This window comes from Tenrec ecaudatus, chromosome 4, assembly GCF_050624435.1.
Source record: "Tenrec ecaudatus isolate mTenEca1 chromosome 4, mTenEca1.hap1, whole genome shotgun sequence".
In the NCBI taxonomy this organism is placed as follows: domain Eukaryota; kingdom Metazoa; phylum Chordata; class Mammalia; order Afrosoricida; family Tenrecidae; genus Tenrec; species Tenrec ecaudatus.
In genome coordinates this window covers 171649764-171673517 of record NC_134533.1, presented here as the reverse complement: position 1 = coordinate 171673517, position 23754 = coordinate 171649764, and the positions used below count along the sequence as shown (strand labels likewise).

Sequence of the window (23754 nt, the reverse complement as noted above, 5' to 3'; positions counted from 1 at the left end):
CTAAGGTACCTGCAGAGCTGGGCAGGAGGGCCTACGCTCGCCCTTCACGGCAGTAACTCAGCGAGCCACCCCACCCCTCACCCACCCCCTTTCCTTAGCTAATGAAAATCCCAGACAACGCAAAACTTCCCAAGGCCAAGCCATAGTCTCCCGAGCCATGCCTAAATGACAATTGTATCTAAAAAGTACCGCAATTCAGCGGAGGATCAGTGGGACCTATCTTTTCTGTTTTCTAAGGTGCAGTTGCAAACAGCTCTTATTTCCCACTCCCTGCTGTGGTGCCGGGGGGCAACTGCATCTTCCAGCTGACGGGCTAGCCCACGATTCTCCGTGGCTGCTAGAAACACGACCAGACGCGTAGGTCCAGGCGATGACCGATGCGGTTCACCTTAAGGGAAGCAGGACCAACCTGACTGTGTCCGCCAGTACTGATGCAGCACGCTCGGAGCCGGTACAAAGTGCCTGGCTTCAACTGGGTGAGGGTGTGCTCTGTATCCGATCCACTGTAAGCCACCTCCCACTGACTCGCTGTAAAACAAGACGCGAGTGTGAGTTTGTGCCTTCTGCAGACATGCAGCAGGACCAACAACCCATTACAGATGCGAAACAGCCCCAAGTCATTCCCGTGAAAACCAGTATTCTCGACTTGGGGCTCATCCCCCATGTCCTTGACTGAGGTCACATGGGGCCATTTTTTAATACTTGGGACTATGGGCTGGATTACTTAGTACAGCAGTTCTCAACCTGTGGGTCTCGACCCCTTTGGGGGCTGAACGACCCTTTTACAGGGGCCACGCGATTCATCACGGTAGCAAAATGACGGTGACGAAGTAGCGACGAAAATAATGTTATGGTTCGGGGGTCACCACCACAGGAGGAACTGTATGAAAGGATCGCGGCATGAGGATGGATGGTTGAGAGCCACCGACAGCGTATCAATGGTACTGCACTTGCTGGCTCAGAGGTCTCTCTGAGGAGGGCCCTGGGCGTGGGTGGTAGAGGGGAGGGGAGCGGAGAAGGAATGGTGCTGAGCCAAGGATGACCGGCTCATGGGCCCCAAAGCTAGCCAGGTACACTGGTGCCTGCTGGGCCACGGGCCTGCCATCGGGCAGGTGTGGAATACTGTTCTCCCTCCACCCGAACATCCACTGTGTGGACGCCTCCCATCGTTGACTCTATCCTTTGGGTATGGGCCTGCCATCTATGGGGAAACCCAGTTAAAAACTCGCTGAAAGTTTTACCTTCGGAATTGCCATTGGTAAACTCCAGCAAATACTTGAGGATTTCGGACCCCCCATTGTCCTTCGGAGGCTCTGCAGAGGAAGCACAGGTGTCATGAGTTTAAAAAGAGCATCGATTTCCTTGTTGGCGAGAAAGCACTGAAATACGGGAAGGAGTACAACATTAAAAGGTCTTCACTCTGGGTATGAATCAAAAGGCACAGTAACTAATTTATCACTTCACCCAACTCCTTGCTTAGAAAAGCTAAACACCACACACACACACACCCCGCCCAACCTTGAAAATGACATTATTCAAAGTTCTCTAGAGCTGGAACATTCAAGGCACTAGTATCGAGTTAATAAACATGACCGAGTTTAAAATGCGAGTGGATTTTTCTACCAGGCATTTGGATGAATTATTAACTGAGAATTTTAAGCGCTTCCTTTTAATATGCGGTGATTCTCAGAGATTGAATTGTTTAGATATTTCCTTTTCTTCTTGTTGGTTTTTCTATTTCACTATTTCACCCGAAAAGCTGGCCAGCTCATTTTATTTTAAGTTTATGTTTTTAAATAAATTTACTTTTTATTTTTTTGTTTCTTAAAGATCGTTTTACTGGGGGCGCTTACAGCTCTTCTACCAATCCACACACCCATTGTATCTAGCACATCTGTACGTATGTTGTTGGCCAGCTTGTTTTGAGGACTGGAAAAAAGAAGCAAAGGATGAAATTCATTTGGGGGGCGGTGGATGAGAATGAGATAAATCTATTTCATCATCACGGTTTTCAGTGAAGCAATCGGCCCACCCTACGTGAGCCTGCCGTTCACAATCAGAAACGGGAGCGAGCGCGCAAGGCCGTTTGAGACAGGAGGCTCCGGCACAGGACGAACACCACAGCTCCTGGGCTGTTCACGACCTCCGTCAGGCCGCTGTCTGCCGGTGTACTTTCTAAGTGTGGTGGCGCAATGGTCCAAGTGCTTAGGCTGCTAACCAGAAGGTTGGCGGTTCGAATCCACCAGTGGTGTTGAGGTGGAGGTGACTTGGGGATCTGCTCTTAGAAAGACGGTGTCTCATGAGACGGTGTCTCGTGTGGGGGCAGGTCGACTCCTCATACAGGTCGCTACAAGTCGGAACAAACCGGTCAGCATACAACATCGAGTGCCCTCGCGGTTTGGCGCACAAAGCCGGCGGCGTTCTGTGCAACAGAATGGCACGCTGCTTGGGCCGGCTCCGTTCTCATGATCCTTGTTGGGCAGCCAGCGCGTCCATCTTCCATCTGTTCAGGGACCCTCTCCCACGCCCGGTGTCCCCCCGCAGGGCTAGGCCCTCCTGGCAAGATGCGCACAGGGCCCGAGAGGGTGTCTTTCCATCTCCCCTTCCAAGGAGCACTCTGGCTGTAGCTTTTCCAGGACAGCTCTGCCGGGCCTTCTGGCAGCCGTGGCACATTCAGCCGTCCTCACTAACACCGCAATTCCCGAGCATCCTCCTGCTCCAGCCTTCCCATGTGTACGTGGTGGACGAACACACCAACGTTCTGAGTCGGGGGCCCCGGAGGCCTCAGTGTCACCTGTGCTGTGAAGCACTTTAAACGGGCCTTTCGCAGTAGACGTGTCCCGTGCACTACACCATCTGCTATTCCACCCGCTGCTTCCAGGGACACTGTAACGTCCTACATCCCAGCGACACGAGACCACCGACATGCTCAGTCTCTTGCTGTCGTGAGGTTGTTCGACTGTGAAGACGTTGTTTGCTTTGGGCTGAGCAGTCTAAAGGCGTTGATCTTCATCAGTAAGTGATGCTTCAAGACCTCTTGGCTGTCTCCCCTCCTGCGATCGAACGTCTCCAACAGGGCCTGCACTTGCTTGGGTAACGGATATTTTACAGTGGCCGTTATATAACTGAATAGCAATAGCGTATGGCTAATCAAAGTCTTCCTCCGTGCAGGCAGCCATTTCTAGGATTTTCTGAGACCGAAGCCCTACAGCCCAGGGTCAAAGACATACTGGAGCCTGCCGTAGTTCTTCTTCACGATTCCTGTATCTCCCAAGTGGAGATGTCCCAGACCTCTGTCTTTATGATTATTAGGTGGCTTCAGTCTTTGATCTTTAACGAGTTCACCTTATATTACTTGACTGCTTGGTAAAATTTCTCTTTTGAATTTATATCTTTTTTTTTTGGGGGGGATGCGAGTTAACATTGCATGGCATTAATGATAATTATACATATCAGAACAACCTGACATACCATGGCAAGTGTGTATCAATATTTAATCACGTTCATTTCATGGAAATAATCCACGAGGGAGAGTTGAGGACCATTTCCTTCTACCAGTTGTCTGAAAACCAAACACCTGCCGCCCCATGACGTCAACCACAAAAACAAGGATAACACAGAGCAAAACCCAAATGCCTCTAACCCATGTCACCATCAGTGCTCTTCACACCCGAAACCACTGGGGCCGACAGACTTCACTTTTAAAATTTTAGTTTCAAGCACATGTTTTGAGACTGATGATGGCAACAAACGTTCCAATGTGCTTGACACAATGAGTGGATGGATGGCTTGTGATAATAAAAAGATTTTTTTAAAAGTTTAGTTTCAACCTTGACTTGGCAAACCCATCTTTTGGAATATCAAATGAGGTTACATTTCTCGAGAGTAAGCGGCAGAAGGAAACAACATATAGTCAGAGATTGTTACAATCAAATCAATAAGTAACTTAGAACACGGAGATAAACACGAACGACAACAAAGTAAGAAAATAAATGAAACGACCCTAAAATTCGCTGCCCTTGTTACTCACTGGTGGGAAGTCTTAGGGTGGTTCTAAGCCATAGGATCCAACTGTAAGACACTCACACAAAGGGGTCGTCCCGCCCCCCCACCCTGCGTCACTCCTGACATCAGCCCCGGTGCACCGAGCAGCGGCCAGGAAGCATACCCCAGGTGACACTGAAGCCTTGGGATGTCACCGGTCCTTTAATCAGAGGTCTTGTGGGAGGTCCAGGCCTGTCGGGACTTGTCGTGCAAACCAGGACTTCACTCGGGCAGCTCTTCCCTTCCGCATTCGAAGCAGTCAGCTGTAGGGGCAACCGAGACGGGGTTAGCTGACACAGCCGACAGAACGCGGACAACTTCACAAAGCACACCCCTCGCCCGGTGGACCCGAGGGCGGGGCTGCACCGTGCCGAGTGAGGCCAGTTAAGCATGGAAGGGCAAATAGTGCACGGTCCCTCTTTTACAAGACGGCAAGAAGAGAGGAGGGGAGTGAGATGGATGCTTACTGGTGGCTACTTTGGTGAGGGAGTGGGGTGGGGAGTGGGCTTTAGATGGCAGAAGGGTGTTATGTTGGGTCACGAGAAGAATGGCATTGCATGTAAAAGCTGTGAGCCTGGCACAAGCCACGCAAAATGCCGTGTTGGTGCACCCCGAGCGGGTAAGGCACATTGGTCTGTGAGCTGGTACCGGTGTGGACATCGGTGAGAACAGAAGTCTCTCTAGAAGAAAGGAGACATCCAGCAGCAGCAGAGACCCTACAGCACAGAGGAGAACTGCCTGACAGGGTTCCGGAGGCAGCCATGGTTAGCAAGGTAGATTGCTGTGTCTTTCTCCCTTGGCATAGCGTTTCCTTAGCAACAACAGCCTCGTCTTTCTCCAGAGCTGGTGGGTTTGAACCACTGACCATCTGGTTAGCAGTCGCATGCTTTTACCCCTGCGCCACCGGGGCTCGTCAGGGGCACAGTGCTGGTGTCGGCAGGTAGGTGGCAAGAGCTTTATCCACTGAGCCACCAGGGCTCCCCAAAGTATAGACCAAATCTAAACCACACTCACTGCCACTGAGTCGATTCGGACTCACAGCAACTCTATGGGGAGGGTAAAACTGGCCCGTGTGGATTTCTGAGACGGTAACTCTGCAGGAATAGAAAGTAATCCTCTTTCTCTGGAGGAGCAGCTGGTGGTGTTGAACTGATGACCTGGCAGTTAGCACCCCAATGTGTCACCACTACGTCACCCTGGCTCCACGGAAGTATAAACCAGTGTGCATGCCAACACGCCTAGGCGGTGCAAGCACACACTCACTGAAGACACAAATGCAGACACGCCTCAGCTACAACCATGTCCTCTCCCAGATGGGCTTTCTGGGCTTGGAGGCCCAGGGCCATAGCTTCCAGAGTTGACTCAGTCAGTGAGTGGGCTGACTAGTCCATCAACACCAGGATCCGTATCCAAGTGCAGCGTGGAACTCTTTGAGACGCAGCCAGGGCACTCTGCTCCCCAAGAACCAAGAGTTCGTGGAGGAAGGCCGTCTGCACAAGCCACGACCTTCTCTCCCGAGAGCCCAGAACCAGAGGGCCACGCTCCCACCGAGAGCAATGGGCACAGGGTCCCAGTAGGAGGTCGCGACAGAATGGGAGAAAATGTGGCACGGCTCTCCACTTCTTAAAAAAGGAGGAAATCCCCAACACCTTGGAATAGTAGAGAACAGAGGACTCCCCAGGAGAATTGCCCTGGAATGCTCTTTAAACCTAGAACACGAGCTATCCCGAGACCGCCTTGCAACGGAATAAGCCAACGGGCATCCTCGACAGAACACGACTGACTGGAGGGACCGCGGGCACCCTGCCGTCAATGTAACTGCTGTCCCGGGACGGTGGGGGCAATTGCTGAATAGGAACCCCTCTTACTGTGTAAACTTGCCCCCGGAACTCAAGAAAATAATAGGTTTTCAAAAATCAACAGACTTCGGTATCAGGGACTCAATTAACATTTACATTTTAACATGACAAACGTCAAGGCATCCACACACACACACACACAAACCCAGAACTCAAATTCAAGTACTGAGTCACAGCACTTCTCTTACCGAGCATTTACTTTCTGCAGAGTCAGCAAACGAGATCATAAAGTGAGTTGTAGCTCACGGCACTGCCAGCACGTTGCCAAGCAGGCTTGTATTGCTGGATGAGTACAGCAATCTCCCACGTTTACGAGTGGAGAGCATTGCCACCTTGTGGACAAATGCTAGTAGTACAACCGTGTGCTCACAGCCAGTCACTGCTTTTCTCGAAGCTACATAACCAACGGGGCAACAGAGTCCATCTTCAAATATAGGGTCACAACAAGTTAACTAAGGTCAAAACTCTCATGCTCACCCGCTGGGTGTGACAAACTGATAGGTACTGATTAAAATCCACGGTGGCGGAATTGATTCTGACTCACAGCGACCGAGAGCAGATGGTCTCACATTTTCCTCCCAATGGAGCGGCTGGGCGGTTTTGAACTGCTGATCTTTGGATTAAACCGTCACCACCAGGATCTCTCGGCTACTTATGACATGGGCACTCCCTACACAATGACACGACCTGGTGCTCAGGTGGCAGGAGCAGGGTGAACTCAGAGAACGTGCCCCTCTCCCGGGTACACACAGCCACCTGAGACGGCCCCCGGGTCAGCAGGCCGAGCTCGGCACACCAGGCAGCATACTGCTTTTCTCCCCTAGTGACAACCAGCATTCTTCTTGCGTCCTGCGTATCGTTGGCTTTCAACCCGGGGCTCTGAAACAGAGGCCTTGTGGTGGCATCGGTGGCGGCTGTGTAAGAGTTGGCATACTCCTCAGCTCTTACGGGAAGGCTGGAGGCTCGAAGTCACTTAGCAGAGCCTTCAACCCCCCTGGGGAAGCCAGTTAGCTTTGGGCATCAGTGCTGAAAGCCGGTCACGCAGTTCTAATCTGACGCACATGGGGTCGCTATTGAGTCGGAACCAACTCCCATGGCTCCTGGGCTTGTGAGATCACAGCACAGTCTAAATAGGGGGCACGGAGCATGGCGGGGGGAGGGGAAGAAGGGGACTGGGGTGAGGAGGCAGAAACGGGTGGGAGGGCAACGGAAAACAGAGCGTGAAAGAGATACCTGATCTGACAGAGAAGTGCTCAAGAGATAGGTATGAAACCCAAGTGCGAGATAGGTATGAAGCCCAGGAGAGAGACAGGTATGAAGCCCAGGGGAGAGAAAGATATGAAGCCCAGGGGAGAGACAGGTATGAAGCCCAGGAGAGAGACAGGTATGAAGCCAGGTGAGAGATAGGTATGAAGCCCAGGGGAGAGACAGGTATGAAGCCCAGGTGAGAGACAGGTATGAAGCCCAGGGGAGAGACAGGTATGAAGCCCAGGTGAGAGATAGGTATTAAGCCCAGGTGAGAGATAGGTATGAAGCCCAGGTGAGAGATAGGTATGAAGCCCAAGTGAGAGATAGGTATGAAGCCCAGGTGAGAGATAGGTATGAAGCGCAGGGGAGAGACAGGTATGAAGCCCAGGGGAGAGACAGGTATGAAGCGCAGGGAAGAGACAGGTATGAAGCGCAGGGGAGAGACAGGTATGAAGCGTAGGGGAGAGACAGGTATGAAGCGCAGGGGAGAGACAGGTATGAAGCCCAGGGGAGAGACAGGTATGAAGCCCAGGGGAGAGACAGGTATGAAGCCCAGGTGAGAGATAGGTATTAAGCCCAGGTGAGAGATAGGTATTAAGCCCAGGTGAGAGATAGGTATGAAGCCCAGGGGAGAGACAGGTATGAAGCCCAGGGGAGAGACAGGTATGAAGCCCAGGTGAGAGATAGGTATTAAGCCCAGGTGAGAGATAGGTATGAAGCCCAGGTGAGAGATAGGTATGAAGCCCAGGTGAGAGATAGGTATGAAGCCCAGGTGAGAGATAGGTATGAAGCGCAGGGGAGAGACAGGTATGAAGCCCAGGGGAGAGACAGGTATGAAGCGCAGGGGAGAGACAGGTATGAAGCCCAGGGGAGAGACAGGTATGAAGCCCAGGTGAGAGATAGGTATTAAGCCCAGGTGAGAGATAGGTATGAAGCCCAGGTGAGAGATAGGTATGAAGCCCAGGTGAGAGATAGGTATGAAGCCCAGGTGAGAGATAGGTATGAAGCGCAGGGGAGAGACAGGTATGAAGCCCAGGGGAGAGACAGGTATGAAGCGCAGGGGAGAGACAGGTATGAAGCGCAGGGGAGAGACAGGTATGAAGCGTAGGGGAGAGACAGGTATGAAGCGCAGGGGAGAGACAGGTATGAAGCGCAGGGGAGAGACAGGTATGAAGCGTAGGGGAGAGACAGGTATGAAGCGCAGGTGAGAGATAGGTATGAAGCCCAGGGGAGAGACAGGTATGAAGCCCAGGTGAGAGATAGGTATTAAGCCCAGGGGAGAGATAGGTATGAAGCCCAGGAGAGAGACAGGTATGAAGCCAGGTGAGAGATAGGTATGAAGCCCAGGTGAGAGACAGGTATGAAGCCCAGGTGAGAGACAGGTATGAAGCCCAGGGGAGAGACAGGTATGAAGCCCAGGTGAGAGATAGGTATGAAGCCCAAGTGAGAGATAGGTATGAAGCCCAGGGGAGAGACAGGTATGAAGCTCAGGGGAGAGACAGGTATGAAGCCCAGGGGAGAGACAGGTATGAAGCGCAGGGGAGAGACAGGTATGAAGCGCAGGGGAGAGACAGGTATGAAGCGTAGGGGAGAGACAAGTATGAAGCGCAGGGGAGAGACAGGTATGAAGCCCAGGGGAGAGACAGGTATGAAGCCCAGGTGAGAGATAGGTATGAAGCCCAGGGGAGAGACAGGTATGAAGCCCAGGGGAGAGACAGGTATGAAGCCCAGGTGAGAGATAGGTATGAAGCCCAGGGGAGAGACAGGTATGAAGCCCAGGGGAGAGACAGGTATGAAGCGCAGGGGAGAGACAGGTATGAAGCCCAGGTGAGAGACAGGTATGAAGCCCAGGTGAGAGACAGGTATGAAGCCCAGGTGAGAGACAGGTATGAAGCGCAGGGGGAGAGACAGGTATGAAGCGCAGGGGAGAGCAGCATGTGGCCCAGGCATTCCTGGGCTGGGTCTCAGCTGCGCTAGCATGCACTCTCTGACAGCGGGCTTTTCTCTCGGACAAATCTCCCCCAATGAAAGCACTTTGGAAAGATCGTTTTGAGAATGTACAGTGCTGTGGAACTTGGAAAATAAAAGCTATATATATATCTTATACATCGATACAACTGCTTGAGATAGGAAGTGCGTGGAACATAGAAACAGCTTCAGGCTTAAGCGGTTCGGGTACCCAAATAACTGACTCACCCTGAATTTATACTGTGTGCTTCTTTTGAGATTTTTCACAGTACAGGTTAAATCCTCTCCAGTGTATTTTGAGTGGAAAAGGTTATCCTGAAAAGGCAAAGCCAGAAAGAAAAACAAAAACAAAAACAGTATTATCAAATCTGGGCATGAAGTACCTCAGTATATAGGATTTTAAAAAAAATTTGCCTCTTCCCACGATCACCCAGCGGCTAGAGGGTGGGTCGTTACTATTAAAAAAGTAATAATTAGTTTCAGAGGCCCATGGTGCTGTGGATAGCACTGGCTTCAGGTAAAAATTCAACTCTCACCACACTGCTATTGCCCTGGGCCGGGCCCACTGGATGGTAGGCGCTGGGTCCAGAGGCGCGTGGTCCTCTCTGTGAACGTGTGGGTTGCTTTGGAACCGATGCCACCACGTGCTTTCCTCCCAGAGCAGACTGGCCAGCCCACCCAGGAAGCGTTTCTAAGAAGAAGCTAACCACCAAGTAGTCCTATGGGACAAAGCAGTATGCGTGGCCGTCACGTTTGCTTGCCGGGGCCGCCTGCAGGCAACGAGCGAGCAAGAAACACCCCTCTGCTGTGGAGGTCACCATTGTCAAGCTGCACCGGGCTCTGCAGTGACCGGAGGCTGAGGGACCCCACAGCGGCCTGCCTCTCTTCGGGGCCACGGAGTAAGGGCAGGCTGAGCAGAGGAGGCGCATGTCCTGCTGGAAGATGGAGGAGGGCATTCTTTGCCATCCGCCCTTCACGGGGCCACTTGGGCATCGAGGCGCACACAGAGCACTCAGCACTGCCCAAGCCAACCCAGCCGGGTCCACAAGCCATGTGCATGCCAGCAGGATGCAGCAATTTTAAAAAAATGAAAACAACCACAAACAAACAAACAAGAAACATCCTGTTTTCTGAAGCGCTGTGCAGTGAACAGAGCTGCAGATAAAGCTGAGTGACGTGTAACTCCCCCCCCCACCCCCCTGGGGGACGAAAAACAGAAATGTGGGCGAAGGGAGATGGTGGAAGCGTAAGATATGAAAATAACAATAATTTATCATTTATTCGGGGTCTATGGGGGTGGGGAAAAAAGAGGAGCTAAGACTAAGAGCTCAAGCAGAAATAGAATGTGTTGAAAATGATGGCCATGGATTCACAGATGAATTTGATATACAATCATTGTATGGACAGTCATAAGAGCTGCAAGAGCTCCAAATAAAGCAATAATAAATAAATAAATTAAAAAATAACAAAAATAAAGCCAGGTCAGAGGACAGTGTGCTGCAATGGAGTGAGGGGCTGGGTTCTGTAAGCAGAGGATGAACCACAGTGGCCACCGGCAGCTGTTGACATTACATTACGGTAAAATCTCAGCCACAGAACAACCAGGTAATACATTGCAAGTGCTCCAAAGCCACACGTGGCTGGGGGGCTCTAACTGACGAGACAAATGATAGACTCTTCTCCATCATCGCAGGAAGTTCTTATTGGACAGTGTACTGTTTGTTCTACAGGCTGGTCAGGGGTTGGGACTGCCCCTGCGGTGACATGTGACAAGACACCTGAAGGAAATGAGGGAAGCGGGTCAAAGGTATCTAGGAGAAGAGCGTTCTTCCCAGGGGGCATAGAAGTGCAAGGGCCCTTTGGCCAAAGCATGCCTGGTGGGGGCCAGCAACCACCACGAGGCACACGAGGCTGTGGTGGAAAGGGAGGGGCAGGGATGGGATGGGCAGACCAGGAGGGCTTGGTGAGAGCTTTGGCTTCTACCCTGGAACATATGCCAAGGCACGGAGGGAAGGGCTGAGCACAAGAGTGGCGTTATCTTATGCATACGTTGGCGAGACCGCCGTAGTGAATGAGCACCGGCGATAAAGGGCAGCGCACTGTTCAGGAGGCCGCCGGAATAGCCCTGGGGAGGGGATGGCGGCCCGTGAGAGCTCAGTGGCTCTGGAGGTGGTGCACACGGTCAGACACCTGGATGTTTCTTTGAGAGATGAGTTGTTGAAATGTTGTGGGTTCTATGTCGGGTCAAGGATGGAGTGCAACTTCTGGATATGGCTCTTCTACCCACGATCCCTTTAGCCATGAGCTGTGAATCCGAGCCTCCACGCCGGTGGCGATGACCCCCGTTTCAGAGGGAGCTCACTGTTAGGCGCTACTGGCCAGGGCCAGGGTGGGAGGCATTCCGAGTCTCCACCTGACCAGAGGGGGTGCATCGAGCCACCGCGCCCCTTTGTTTCCTTGGGGGTTCGGGTCAGCGGAAAGATAGAAACCCTGCCTTCCCTCCACGCCTTTCCTCTGTGTGTGAGAGAATCAGGGTAGAGGCCGAAAAAAGAGCCTTCCCGGGGACATCCAGGGAGAAGGGCCACCAGGGAAGCAGGCGCAGAATCGCTATGTGAAGTGGAGGCAGCCGCAGGGGCTGTGCCAGGCTGAGATCGGAGGGAGGTCACGTCAAGGCCATCCTGAGACAGAGCACAGAGAAGCCCTGAGATGCAGAGACAGGGAGGCAGAGCACCGAGGGGGCTTCTTGGCCCATGGCATCAGAGGCCAGGAAGCCCATGGCTGAGTGCCTGAGGCCCAGAAAGAGAGACTTGGCTGCTGGCTAAGGAGAGCTGTGTGTGCCTGAGTATCTGTAACGCTTTCTGATCCTGGCTTGTGGTCCCACCTGCTAGCTTCCCTAATCAAGAACGACGTGTGTTGCCTGTGAGTTCCATCTGCCCGCGGGCACACAATGTGGGAGCACGGAGACCAGGGGCGTCTGCTTCCCCAGCTTCAAGGAGGAGGAGAAAACGGGGCAGAGGAGGGACACCGGTAGAGAGGCACAGTGTGGTCTCGGGTCTGTGGCTCGTCTGCTCTCTCGGGGCCCGGCAGCTGGGGCAACACGGCCTCATTCACGCAAGGCGAGCGCACCAGCAGAACTTACATTCTCATCTTCCTGAATTTCCAAGGTGTAGGTCACCACTTCCTCGGGCGAACAGCCTTCTGGTTTATTCCACTGCAGCGTGACCCAGGTGACTCCAGCTCGCACAAGCCTTGGCGCAGAGGGCACCTGAGGAATGTTTCCTAGGGTGTAGCACACGACCTCTTGGCTGTAACCACTGCAGGGGGAGAGAGAGAGAGAGAGAGAGAGAGAGAGAGAGAGAGAGAGAGAGAGAGAGAGAGAGAGAGAGAGAGAGAGAGAGAGAGAGAGAGAGTTAGGCATACGGTTCTTGGAGGCATTACCCAGGGCTGTCTCGGAGTTCTAGGAGCAGGAAGGATAAGCCGACAAGCTGCTCGGCTCGGGGTTGACAGTGGTGCCAGGGCAGGATCCGTGAACAACGATGGGCAAGACGCCTTTGGCTGGCATTCCTGACCACAATCTCCCCTGCCCGGCTCTGCTACTAGGGAAGCCTCGTCCGGGAAAGCACACGGGATCACAGCGCAGGATGTCCTCAGAATTTAGGTCCCTCCCCAGAACCAGCCAGCAGCAAGCCTGGCACAGCCCAATGCTTAGACCACATCGATGAGGGTAGAGAGAACCCTGCTTCGAGGTGAGGTTAGCACTAACTAGAGACGATGCTGCTTTTAAAGTTTGTGGATAATTCCCATTCCGACAGTCACAGAAGCCTTTTATCAGAGGCCTTCTCGACCAGCAGACTCTCAAACCAGGGTGACTCCTGTGGGCAGGGGGGCGACCTGCAACAACTGTGTGATGTTCAAGAGACCACCTTTAGGCGAGAGGAAAGGCTGAGCACTAAGGTTTGCGACGAGCAGTGTTGAGAGCAAACGCTCTCCCCTTCCCACAAGAGTGTCGCCCAGCAAGTGACATTGGAACGCAGTCTTCTCAAAGCACTTTCAATCCATCGGCACTAGCCCGTCGTCCGCCTGGTCTCGGCTTCTCCTGCAGCGGGGAGGCCCGCGGGCCCTCTCCTGATTCGGGCAAGTGTTCTCTGATCTTGTGGTGCCTGCCCTGACTTGAAGCCAATGGCTGGCCCAGCACCCGAGTCTCTGTCTCAGGAAACACACGGGGTCGTTGAAAATGTGTTTAACGAGCAGCTTGCTCAGGGGACTCCTGAAGGGAAAGGCCCGTGTTGACATTAGGGCATCCCGGGAGGGAGGGAGGGATTTCTTCTGAAAATCTGTACCGATTCCTTTGTCTTCATGCGCTTCGTCCCCAGGGAGCCCAACTGGGGGCCTTCGCATTGCTGCGTGAACGACTGCAAGGGGGGGTGGGGTGGGGAGGGTGGGGTGGGGGTGTGTCAGGCCCTTTGCCCCTCAGAAATGCCTTCCTCCTTTCCTCCGAGTGGGATTCCCTCCCGGAAAACCTCTCATTGATTTGTGGAGCCAGCGGGTTTCCACAAGCCCGCCAGCACCCTGAGAGAAGGCCCAGGATCAGCGCCACCGCTTCCTGGCGAGGGCATCGAGACGCATCCTACCTGGTGCCGATGTCGTTCCGAGCAGCCAGCCTGAACGTGTAGCCCATAGCCGGACACAGCTTTGTCAGCTTGCAGTGTCTCTGGTTCCCAAAGAAGCACTGTCTGAAGCCACCGTTCCGTTTCCCCTGAAAGAAAACAACGCAACCATCAGGGACTCTCTGCAAACCGCCGCGGGGACATCGGAGGCGTCCTGAACCGCATGGCTTCCTAGATCAGATGAACCAAACCAACAGCGTGGCTGTCTAGAGGGCTTCAAACTGGTTCAGCCGTGGCCAACGCGGCCACGTCGTGGAATGGATGACAATTTGCAAAAGGTGGGTGTGTCCTCGAACAAGAATTGGGCAGAAAAATTTTGGCCGATGTCCCGGGATGGGAGATTCCCACGAGGAATGAGGGAGCCCTTTAAGAAACCAGTGCAGGAGACTCCACTATAGCTAGCCCTGTGGGAGGGCTTGGTTGGCTGCCAGTTTTGAGACGGGAAGTGCTGTTTCTGACCCTGCTGCTCAAGAGCTTTGGGTGTGATGTAGTACTCCGGCTGCCCTTGTTTTCTCTGATGGAGCTGTCATTTCCCCTGTTCTGCCACACACCCACATTCTCCTGGTCTGGATCTGTTTTGGTTCGTTTCCTCGGCTACGGGTGACCCGGGAAGTACTAGGCTGTTTGCCCGTTTATGGGACGAGCTCACGCTGCACGCGTGGTGCTTCATGGTGAAATCTCACCTCCACCTAGAAGTGCTACAGAAGGCAATGCGTCCTGTGCACGTCCGTCACTGACTGCGGTGTTCCCAAAGGGGCTTTGGTTATCAGGAAAATGTAGGTCTTTTCAGATTCAAGCTAAGGAGGACAGCCCAAGGCCTTCTTCCTGAAAGCCGTCAACTTTCACTTGTGTTACTCAAAACTGTCTAGTCCAACCCACCAAAAAGCACGCGTTTAGCCAAGAGGAGCAGCCAGCCCGTGAGCAACGGCTGGACTAGTTGAGACAACCTGCATCACACCTCGTGCTCACGCACGCCTGGCTTTTCTCCCCCCACGTGGCATTGCCAACGGGGAGCAACATGTTCCCGGATCCCCAGTGATGCCAAACAACTGTGCATCCTGTAACCGGGCTTTGGACAATCTGGGAGGTCAGCGTACCCTTGCAGACCTGAACTGTCTACCAAGCATGTGGAACACAGTGAGTTCATCTCTGCACATTAAAGCCACTCTAAGCTACGTAAGAAACAGAAATGGTATTTTCACGGCCCTCCTAGGCCTGACATGACATCTCTAGCTCCTTAAGGTGAAATGGTCCCCCTCCAGTGGGTGCTCTAGACAGACCCCGTGAATGAAGGAAAGGCGTGGCGGACATCGTATGCGCTGCCCCGGGGATGCACTGCTCAGCAACTTGGGAACACAACTACGTCCTGCTCAGAACTCACCTGTACTTGACCTGTGTTCCCACGGAATAGAAACCCACACCCCAACAGTCCACGGATCTCAGCTCTCTGACCAGCAGCAGACTTATGGACCCATAGCATTCGGGAATATGTTCCAAGTTCTGTTTCTACTTTAAAAAAAGAGGAGCAAGCACACCCTCCTGTGCACACCCCTCTGCCCCTCCCCCACCCACAAACAGTTAAGCGTTTCCTCCCTTTCAGCAGGCGTCCAAATGCTTACAAGTAACACACAGCTCAGGTGAAGTGTCATTAAAAATAAACACCCAACTAGCTGAAGAAGTGTCCCCAGGGACAACAGATGAAGAGAAAGTACACCCACGCCACATTCATCTCCTCAAACTAGGTCCTCTCACTCTTCCCTCTACAACCCCCCTACCCCACCCCCTACCCCGCCCCAGTCACTTCTCTGTGCCCGGGTGGTGCCTTTACCAATGCAAGGGGAGTGAGTGGAAGTCCGAAGACTCCAATCCCTTCGGGTGCAACGATGAGCAATGGGCAGTGAAGCTTAACATTCTGCAGCTGCTGCTCAGGTGCAATCACTGCATGGTAGGCATAGCACGCCCTTCCGTTGATTTAACCTTGAGCGCGAAGGTGGATGTGGATGATTTATTCATAGAAACCCACTTATGCACACATTTGCATAATTACATCCAGTGTGTCTGATTGCACTCCAAGCCGAGCTCTGGGATGTTGTGTATCCATTTGGGGGGAGTAGCAAGATCTAACTTTTTTCCTCCTCTATTTTTTTAAAATTCAGAGTAAACAGCAAGAGAGACGCTTCATCCCTTCCAAACCCGGCGTGGGCTCTCTTTCTGAGCTGCGTTTTCTTTCATTTGGTCTCCTTTGCCCTTCCCCGGTGCAGAGAACTGGAACCAATAAAGAGCATTCAGTCTGTTCCCTACTAGGCTGATTGACTTGAATAGGATGAACACCGGACTGTCTGTGACTTCAATAAGAGATAACAGTTACTAGGTTTTTTCATTTGTGTACTTCAAACTAAAAAAAATATATATTTTTTTAATTTCCCCCTCCTCTTCAGTATCAGGAAGAGTTCCTGAGTAACTCCAGTTCATTGCAGGCAAAGTATGCCAGCTTTCTCTTCTTTCCACCTGATCAAAGGTACCCAGGCCTCAGGAACACAGTCAGGGATGTTGGAAGCTCCAGCCAAGCTTCAGGAAGTGTCTACAGCGTCTGGTATGGGTAAGAGAACCAGTATTGCTAAGAATGACAGGAATAGAGGCTTTGGGCAACATTTTAGACGCCCCTGAGACTAAAATCAAAGACAGGGGGATGAAGTTGAGCTGAGCATTTGGGGGAAACGGCAGAAGCTTTGAAATAAAATATTTATGTATGACAAGGCATTTAATATCGAAGGGAAATCTGGGAAGAAAAACAATGAATATGCACAAAGCTCCGGTAGTGAGACATGATCTATGGTCAGCGAGTATGGACCCAGACGTCTTCTGTCCCCAGGATCTGGGCCGCACTGCACAGTACCCTGGTCTTCCCCCAAACACCCGTGCCTGGCCATGCTCTCAGGTGGCTCTGGTTTGTAAGCACTGGAATAAAGACTCAAAGGTACACAGTGGTCTGGAGAATCCGTTCATAAACCGGAATCTCAGCTGCAGATAACATTTATAAATAAAATACTACCTACCCAGCCAGGCATTGGTAAGACACACACACACACACACACACACACGCACACACAGGTGATGCTTTAGAAGATTGAAGAGAGTGCTAGGAAATGATAGTGTGATGATGTGAATGTTTATCATGAATTCACTATGCCTGAGTGGTTACTATCAGTCAAGCTGAGTCTTGGATGAACGGCAACTTTCAGATCCTACACAGGCAGCACAGCTCCAAGCGATTTAGAGAGTACAGTCCGGGCTGGGTTTCTTCTTATAAGATCTCACTGAAGCTGCCGAAGATGACTGCATGGTACTAATTCTACTTAGGAAGGAAACTTCTAATCCCACCTACTACCCACAAGCTGATTCCGACTCAGAGACCTTGCTTAGGGTGTCTGAGACTGTACATCTCTCTTGGAGCACACAGCCTCCTCTCTCTCCCCGGGGAGCAGCGAGTGGGTTTTAAACCCGGCCCGTGTGGTAACCAGTCCCAAACTTAGTAGACAGTGCCACCGGGGCTCCTGTGGCCGTAGCAGACACGAGTAATGTCCTGATACTGGGACGGTCTGCTGGCACCCACAGGGGGCCAGAGAGGGCAACACCAGGGCCCAGGCCTCATCGCTGGCAGCTCACGCTCCTGGGCCAGCTGGGGCACAGAGCTGAGCTGGGGCACAGAGGAACCATCGTCACATCCTCTAGGTGCCCAAGAATGCAGGGGTTCCTGCTCTCGGCGGGGAGGGGCAGCACACACTCCCCCCTCCCTTAGGCAGTGGCACTCTGGAGCAGGTCTATCTCATCAGCTGCTGACCTTGTCCGACATGATCTGACACAACCCCCAGCTGGGTTCTCACCTAACTTCCTGCTGCCCGCATCCAAGAGCTACAAAAGGGGCAGCGTTTTCAGGGTTCGCAGGCTTGTTTCCACTGAGCAATCCTGGGCATGCCCAGACGCTGGTCTCCACAGCACTCGGTGAGTTCAGGCGGGGACAAGGTTCATCTGGACTAGGATGGGAGGAGCTACTTGGGAGTAAACACCCAACCATGTGGAGGGAAGCCTCCAGGTCTCCATCTGGCCCGGGGTGGGCAAATCTATCGTCTTCCCACACCCACCCAGCCCTCGCCACTGGCAAGCACCACGCTGGCACCCGGGGCTTCGGGAAAAACGGCACTGCTCTCCTCTGTCCGGAGGCCCAGCCGCTGGTCCTGCGCTCCCGGTGAAACGCATCCGCAGTGCAGCGCTGCCCTGTCTAGAGACTCGCTCCTGTTCCTGGCATCGCATCGGGGAGATGAATCCTGTCCAGTCCCTCCCTCGCTCGCTCGCCGCCCCGCTCCATCTCGGCCCCCTTTCTTTTCAGTGTACACACACACAGTGGAGACCCTGCCGGACCAGCTTCTGCCCCCTGCCGCCCCCCCACACCCTGGGTCCTGTGACTCTCGGCCGCCCCGTGTCCCTGCATCAGTAAAGCCCATCGAACATGGGCCCTTGGCAATGAAATGTGGGGACGGACTACAAACACGACAACTTTCCATCTTCTCAGGAACAGCTTTTGCTTTTTTACTTTCATGTTCCCTTCTTTTTACTGCCTCCTTGGATCCTGTTCCTCCCCCCACCCCCTACCCATCTGTAGTTTAAAAACGAGAGGAAGAAAAGCAAATGCACTAGTGAGTAATGGATATAAATATATCGATTACCCCCCTCCCCAGTAGGAAAAACACTTTAATGCACCGGGTGAGTCACTTGACAGAACAGGACATCTTCTCCCAGGTTTTCGAGCACAACAACTGAGGCAGTCAGTGTTTATCTCGTGGGTTCCTTTCCCTAATCGCAAACCGAGCAAGAAGGGCAATTTCTCCCGTCTGGTAACAGGGAATAACAGGGCCAGTGAGTTACATCCTGCTGCCTCACAGAGCAGCCCTAGGTGAAGGTTCCGCTCTGTGCCCATCGCCGCCTCTCGGGGGTCAGTTTTCTGTCTTCTCGCAACACTCAAAAGAGAAACAAGGGCACGCAATGTACCAAACAACAACAACAAAACAAAGAAGCACACCAGCCTGTGTGATCACGAGGTGTTGATGGGATCAGGTATCAGGCATCAAAGAACAAAAAACGGAGTGGGGACCCAAGATCGATCCTGTAGGCAACTGGACACCCTCTTACAGAAGGGTCACAGGGAGGAGATGAGCCAGTCAGGGAGCAGGTTAGCAACGATGAAACGTACAACTTTCCTCTAGTTCCTAAAAGCTTCCTACCGCCCACTATCATGATCCCAATTCTACCTTACAAATCTGGTTAGACCACAGGATGTGCACTGGCACAGATAGGAATTGGAAACAGGGAATCCAGGACAGATAAACCCGTCAGGAACAATAATGAGAGTAGAGATACCAGGAGGGTAAAGGGAAGGTGGGGGAGAAAGGGAGAACCGATCACAAAGATCTACATCTAACCCCCTCCCTGGGGGACAGACAGCAGAAAAGTGGGGGAAGGGAGATGTCGGACAGTGTAAGATATGACAAAATAATAATTTATAAATTATCAAGGGCTCATGGGGGATGGTGGGCAGGGAGAGGGCAACAAATGAGGAGCTGCTACCAAGGGCACAAGTAGAAAGCAAATGTTTTGAGAATAAGGACAGCAACAAACGTACACATGTGCTTCACACCATGGATGGATGCATGGATTGTGACAAGAGTGGTACGAGCCCCCAGGAAAAGGATTTCATAAAAACAAAACTGGGCGGGGTTGTGTACTGGCCAACAACTGAACCAGCCGCAGGCACAGCACCTCTACAACTGAAGTGCTACACAGACACACACACACACACACACACACACACACACACACGCAAAGTGGCTACACTGGGCAGAGGGCTTCTCCACAGAGATTCCAAAGCAGGGCTGAAAATTCCGACACCTTTCCCGTTTTGAAGAGTGGAGTCTGCTCCATCCTCGCCTTTGGGCCTCGGTGGGCTTGCAACTCCTCGGTAGAGCAGAGTGGGGCCTGGGAAGGCCATGTGGTTCTGCCTTCCCCCAGGCACTCACTGAGGGCAGCCAGGTGTCCCTGAGGCCGCCCTGTTATGAGGGAGCCCAGGCCATGTGAAGGGGTCAGATGGGGACAGCTCCCCAAGAGGTCCCATGTGAAGCCTTTGATCACTAGACACTAGATGTGTGTGCAAAGACGCTGCTGGGTGAGTCTGGCTCCCAGCACAGAGAGTCCCTCAGCTCAAAGGCTCCAGACTCCGGAGCTCAGCCCAATCACTCCCACTGGGCTGGGCTCAGATCTGAACCCTGGAGCCAGGAGCATCATCAAGTGGTCGCTTGAAGCTGCTACATTTGGAGTTAATGTGTTACCCTGGTGAATCTGTTACCCTACATTACGCTCCTGTTTAGAAATACATGCACACTGGGGACATGAATTTCACTCTGGGTTTCAGTAGTTTCAGAGGAAATCCCTCCTAGACTATAACTAGACCGGAGGGGAGGGAGGGGAGGTGTGTGCGCCAGCACAGAACAGGATAAACGCTCCCCCCCCCCCATTTGTGTTCCTTTCCCTCAAAGCCATCTATTAAACTGGAGCCTCTTTGAAAATCCTTTAAAAGTTATGTTTGTCGAAGCTGAACACAGGGCCAGAATCCTAGACCATAAAAATTGACCAACTGCTAATCAATTGCAATGCGTTGACTTAAATCCTCCAGAGAGAAAATTAAGCTTTTTAACAAGACTGTCCCAGGTTGTTGAGAACCTTGTGGAGATGTCAGAACAGACGGGGTCGTCCTTTAGGAACAGCTTAGCTACGGCATGACCTAGCCCCCAGAGTGAGCACATTAAGTCATGTTCATAAAGAGGCGCATTTTACCCTCTTGGTATTTGCAAAAGTATGTTAGTGAAAGATTGACTCCCTACCACCTTCACCCACCCCTCCATTCGCTCTTTACCTACTATATTAACTCAAGTGTCTTCAGGGAGTTGTCCTCAGGACTTGCATAAGTCGATCCTCTAAGTGAGCTGGTCTCCCCTTAAGGCACTGAACATACCCACCTGCCAATCCTACACACACAAGCCACGCACCTCCGGGATGAAGCCAGACTCCCGTGTTTTCCTGCCAGGAGTAATTCTGGAGCCCGTGGGGGCCCTGCTTGCTCTGGCAAACATTTCTAATTACCCTGGCACTAACAACCCTGAAAGCTGGCATTTCCAACACGACTGGCACTAATAGATGCGAGTTGGCTGATATTTTCAATTGCCTTCAAATTAATAGATTGGAAATGATCCTTCCTGTTCCCCTCTTTACAAAAACAACAACAAAGTAGTGCCTCATTCCTGGCACGAGAGAATGAGCCTGGCCACCACACAGGTACTGGCATTCAGAGGGGGGTGGTGAGCTCCCTCCGGCCCAGTGAATGACACTCTTCCCAAAGTTTCACCTGTGGCCTCCCCCACATAGTTCTTTCGCCATCACACTTACTGTCCGTCCGAGCTGCCCTTCCAACGTAACAGCTGCCTGCTAACTAGGCTACGCGTCTGTGGTGTGGTCCCAGGCCACTCATGGGATGAGTGCTTTGGGGCTGGGCAGCATGTGGGCACGCTCTGCCTACCAGAAACGGCAAGGATAAATGAAATGAAAGAATGAAGTTTTACTGCCCAATGCAACTATGGCCAGACTCAAAAGATTTGGTCGGCAAGTACGTCTATGCTTAGAAGCTGTTCTGGCACCGGCCTATCCTCGGGCAAATCAAAGACAAGTGCTGGCCTGAGAAACACACGGGCATCTGCATGCTCCACATAAACATCTGGTGAGGGGTTTACACAAGGAGGTGGGGAGGCTGAACATCTGGGTAGATTCGGATGTCCCTCACACCAAACACCACTCTGCCCACCACCCCCGTATCCCCTTTCCTTTTCACAGTGCATTCTGGCACACGCAAGTCTCCAATGCGAGAAATAGAGATGAGATGGGTGTACGGTTGCATGCGACTAAATCAGTGTTTCCCACAGTGGGTGATACTGCCCCCTGGAAGGTGCTGGAGTGACAGGGGAGGGGGGAGGGAGAGAGGAGAGGAGGCACTTTATCCTGGATTATGGGCTACTACATACAAGTTTGTTTTTTTTTAATTGAGAGGAGTGTGCTGTACTGTGTGTGCGCGCACATGCTTGTGTTTGTGTGTGTAACTGAAAATGGGGCCATAGGCCCCAGTACACTTGGGAACTTGTTTACTAAACAGAGCATTGTTTGCACGTTATCCTCCGGCATCTTAGTTTGCTCCCATCAGAGCCTTGGCTACCTGAAAAAGTCGAGGATGGTCTACAGTCTTCCAATGGCGGAGGGAAAAAAAAAACACCCCAAACCCATATGTCACTTCCCAGCTTGTTAATATTGTTAGCTGCTACCAGGTGGAATTAATCCACGGGGTCACGGGGCCCCAGGTGCAGTGGGATCACACGGCTGTGATCCAGTTGGTCTCCAGTGGTTGATTTCCCCACATAGACCACCAGGCCTTTCTTCCTAGCCTGTGTTACTCTGAATGCTCCCCTGCAACCTGTTTAGCACCAGTGGCTGGGAACTGAACCCAGGTATCTTTCTGGAAGGCGAAAATTCCATCCATGAGCAATTTTCTTATCAATTCCTCCAAACGGTAGATAGGTTAGTGAGATTGTCTTTTGAGAACCAATCAATGCCCCTGGAAGCAGAAGCTAACAAATCAATCGATGTACTGAAATGGGCAAATCTGTTGCAAGAGACCTCGTTCAAGTGTTAAATAACCAAAGATGGCCCTTTGGACCAGCGGTTCTCAACCTGTGGGTCATGACCCCTTTGAGACTCCAATGCCCCTTTCACAGGGGTCACCTGATTCATAACAGTAGTAAGATTGCAGTTATGAGTAGCGACAAAAATGGTTGGGGTCACCACCACATGAGGAACTGTATTAAAGGGTCTCGGCACCCAGAAGGTTGAGGACCGCTGCTTCGGAAGAAGGTGACAAAGTCATGGCACTTCCAATTACCTCACGTGCATGCAAAAGCTGCACAGGGAACCGGGAAGAGCCAAGGAGAAGGAATGCCTTCCGATTGTGGTGGCAGTCAAGAACGAGTTGTTAACTCAGGACTCCCGAAAGGAGGAACGGTATCTGACTTGGTAGAATGCTCCTGAGACTATGCAGGGGACCAAAAGCAGATGGCGAGATCAGAGACAAATCTTTTACACACGATACTGCCTCAGAGACCAAGAACTACATCTGGCCCCCAGCATTACCCTCTCCAGACCTCTCTGCCCTGGTGGCATCGAGTGAGAACAGAATGTCCTGTCCCTCAAGTCCCTAGAATCTTGCACACATCAAAGGAACCAACATGCCTCTGCACACATGTGCCAATATGTTGACTGTACTGGTTATGGCTCTCCCTCCCAGAACTCCCTGATAAAATACCCAGGACTGCGTCTGAGTCTGACCACGGGACTCCTCCTCATCATCAAAGACAAGGACTTAATTCCACTAGCACATAGTTGGAGGTCCTCTTTCATCTGAAAGAGGACAGGGAAATCCGGGGGGCTCAGACTCCCACGACAGTTGTTTGAGGTGCTCTCATCCCGTTCAATTACGCAAGGGAACCCTTCTTGCCCGTCTCTTGGTCTAGCGACCTGGACTTATGCTCCAAGTTGATTTAGCCACACCTACTCAGGGCATGTTCCCCGGAGGGACCAGGCCCCAGAGGAGGAGAGGGTCAGTGGCGGCCAGAATGGGCTCAAACCTAAGCTTGATTCTGGGGAGGCCCAAGGTGGCTGTGAGACAGGACTGACTCACGGCACCGAATAACCCACACCTCGTGCCCCAACTGCCCCGACAAACAGGCCTTTATTTTCATTCAGAGCTCCGATGAGACCAGCGTGCTGACGTTGCCCCAGGAAAGGGGGAGATAGGGGACTAGGAGGGGTGGTTTTCAAAT

The 23754-nt window shown here is 52.3% G+C and overlaps 1 protein-coding gene across 6 annotated transcripts in view; it reads right to left on the bottom strand.

Annotated features, from left to right (window-relative positions):
- Positions 1-23754, bottom strand: part of FNDC3B (fibronectin type III domain containing 3B) — a 362624-nt gene that overhangs the window by 45518 nt on the left and 293352 nt on the right. For 5 of the 6 annotated variants that reach the window (XM_075547032.1, XM_075547035.1, XM_075547037.1 and 2 more), the window contains 6 exons: positions 13751-13875; positions 12259-12433; positions 9348-9434; positions 4169-4307; positions 1242-1313; positions 410-528 (listed from right to left, as the gene is read on the bottom strand). In XM_075547032.1, the coding sequence (XP_075403147.1) occupies positions 410-528; positions 1242-1313; positions 4169-4307; positions 9348-9434; positions 12259-12433; positions 13751-13875 (717 nt within the window). The remainder of the gene's footprint in view (positions 1-409; positions 529-1241; positions 1314-4168; positions 4308-9347; positions 9435-12258; positions 12434-13750; positions 13876-23754) is intronic. The other variant, XM_075547036.1, reaches the window with a different exon arrangement.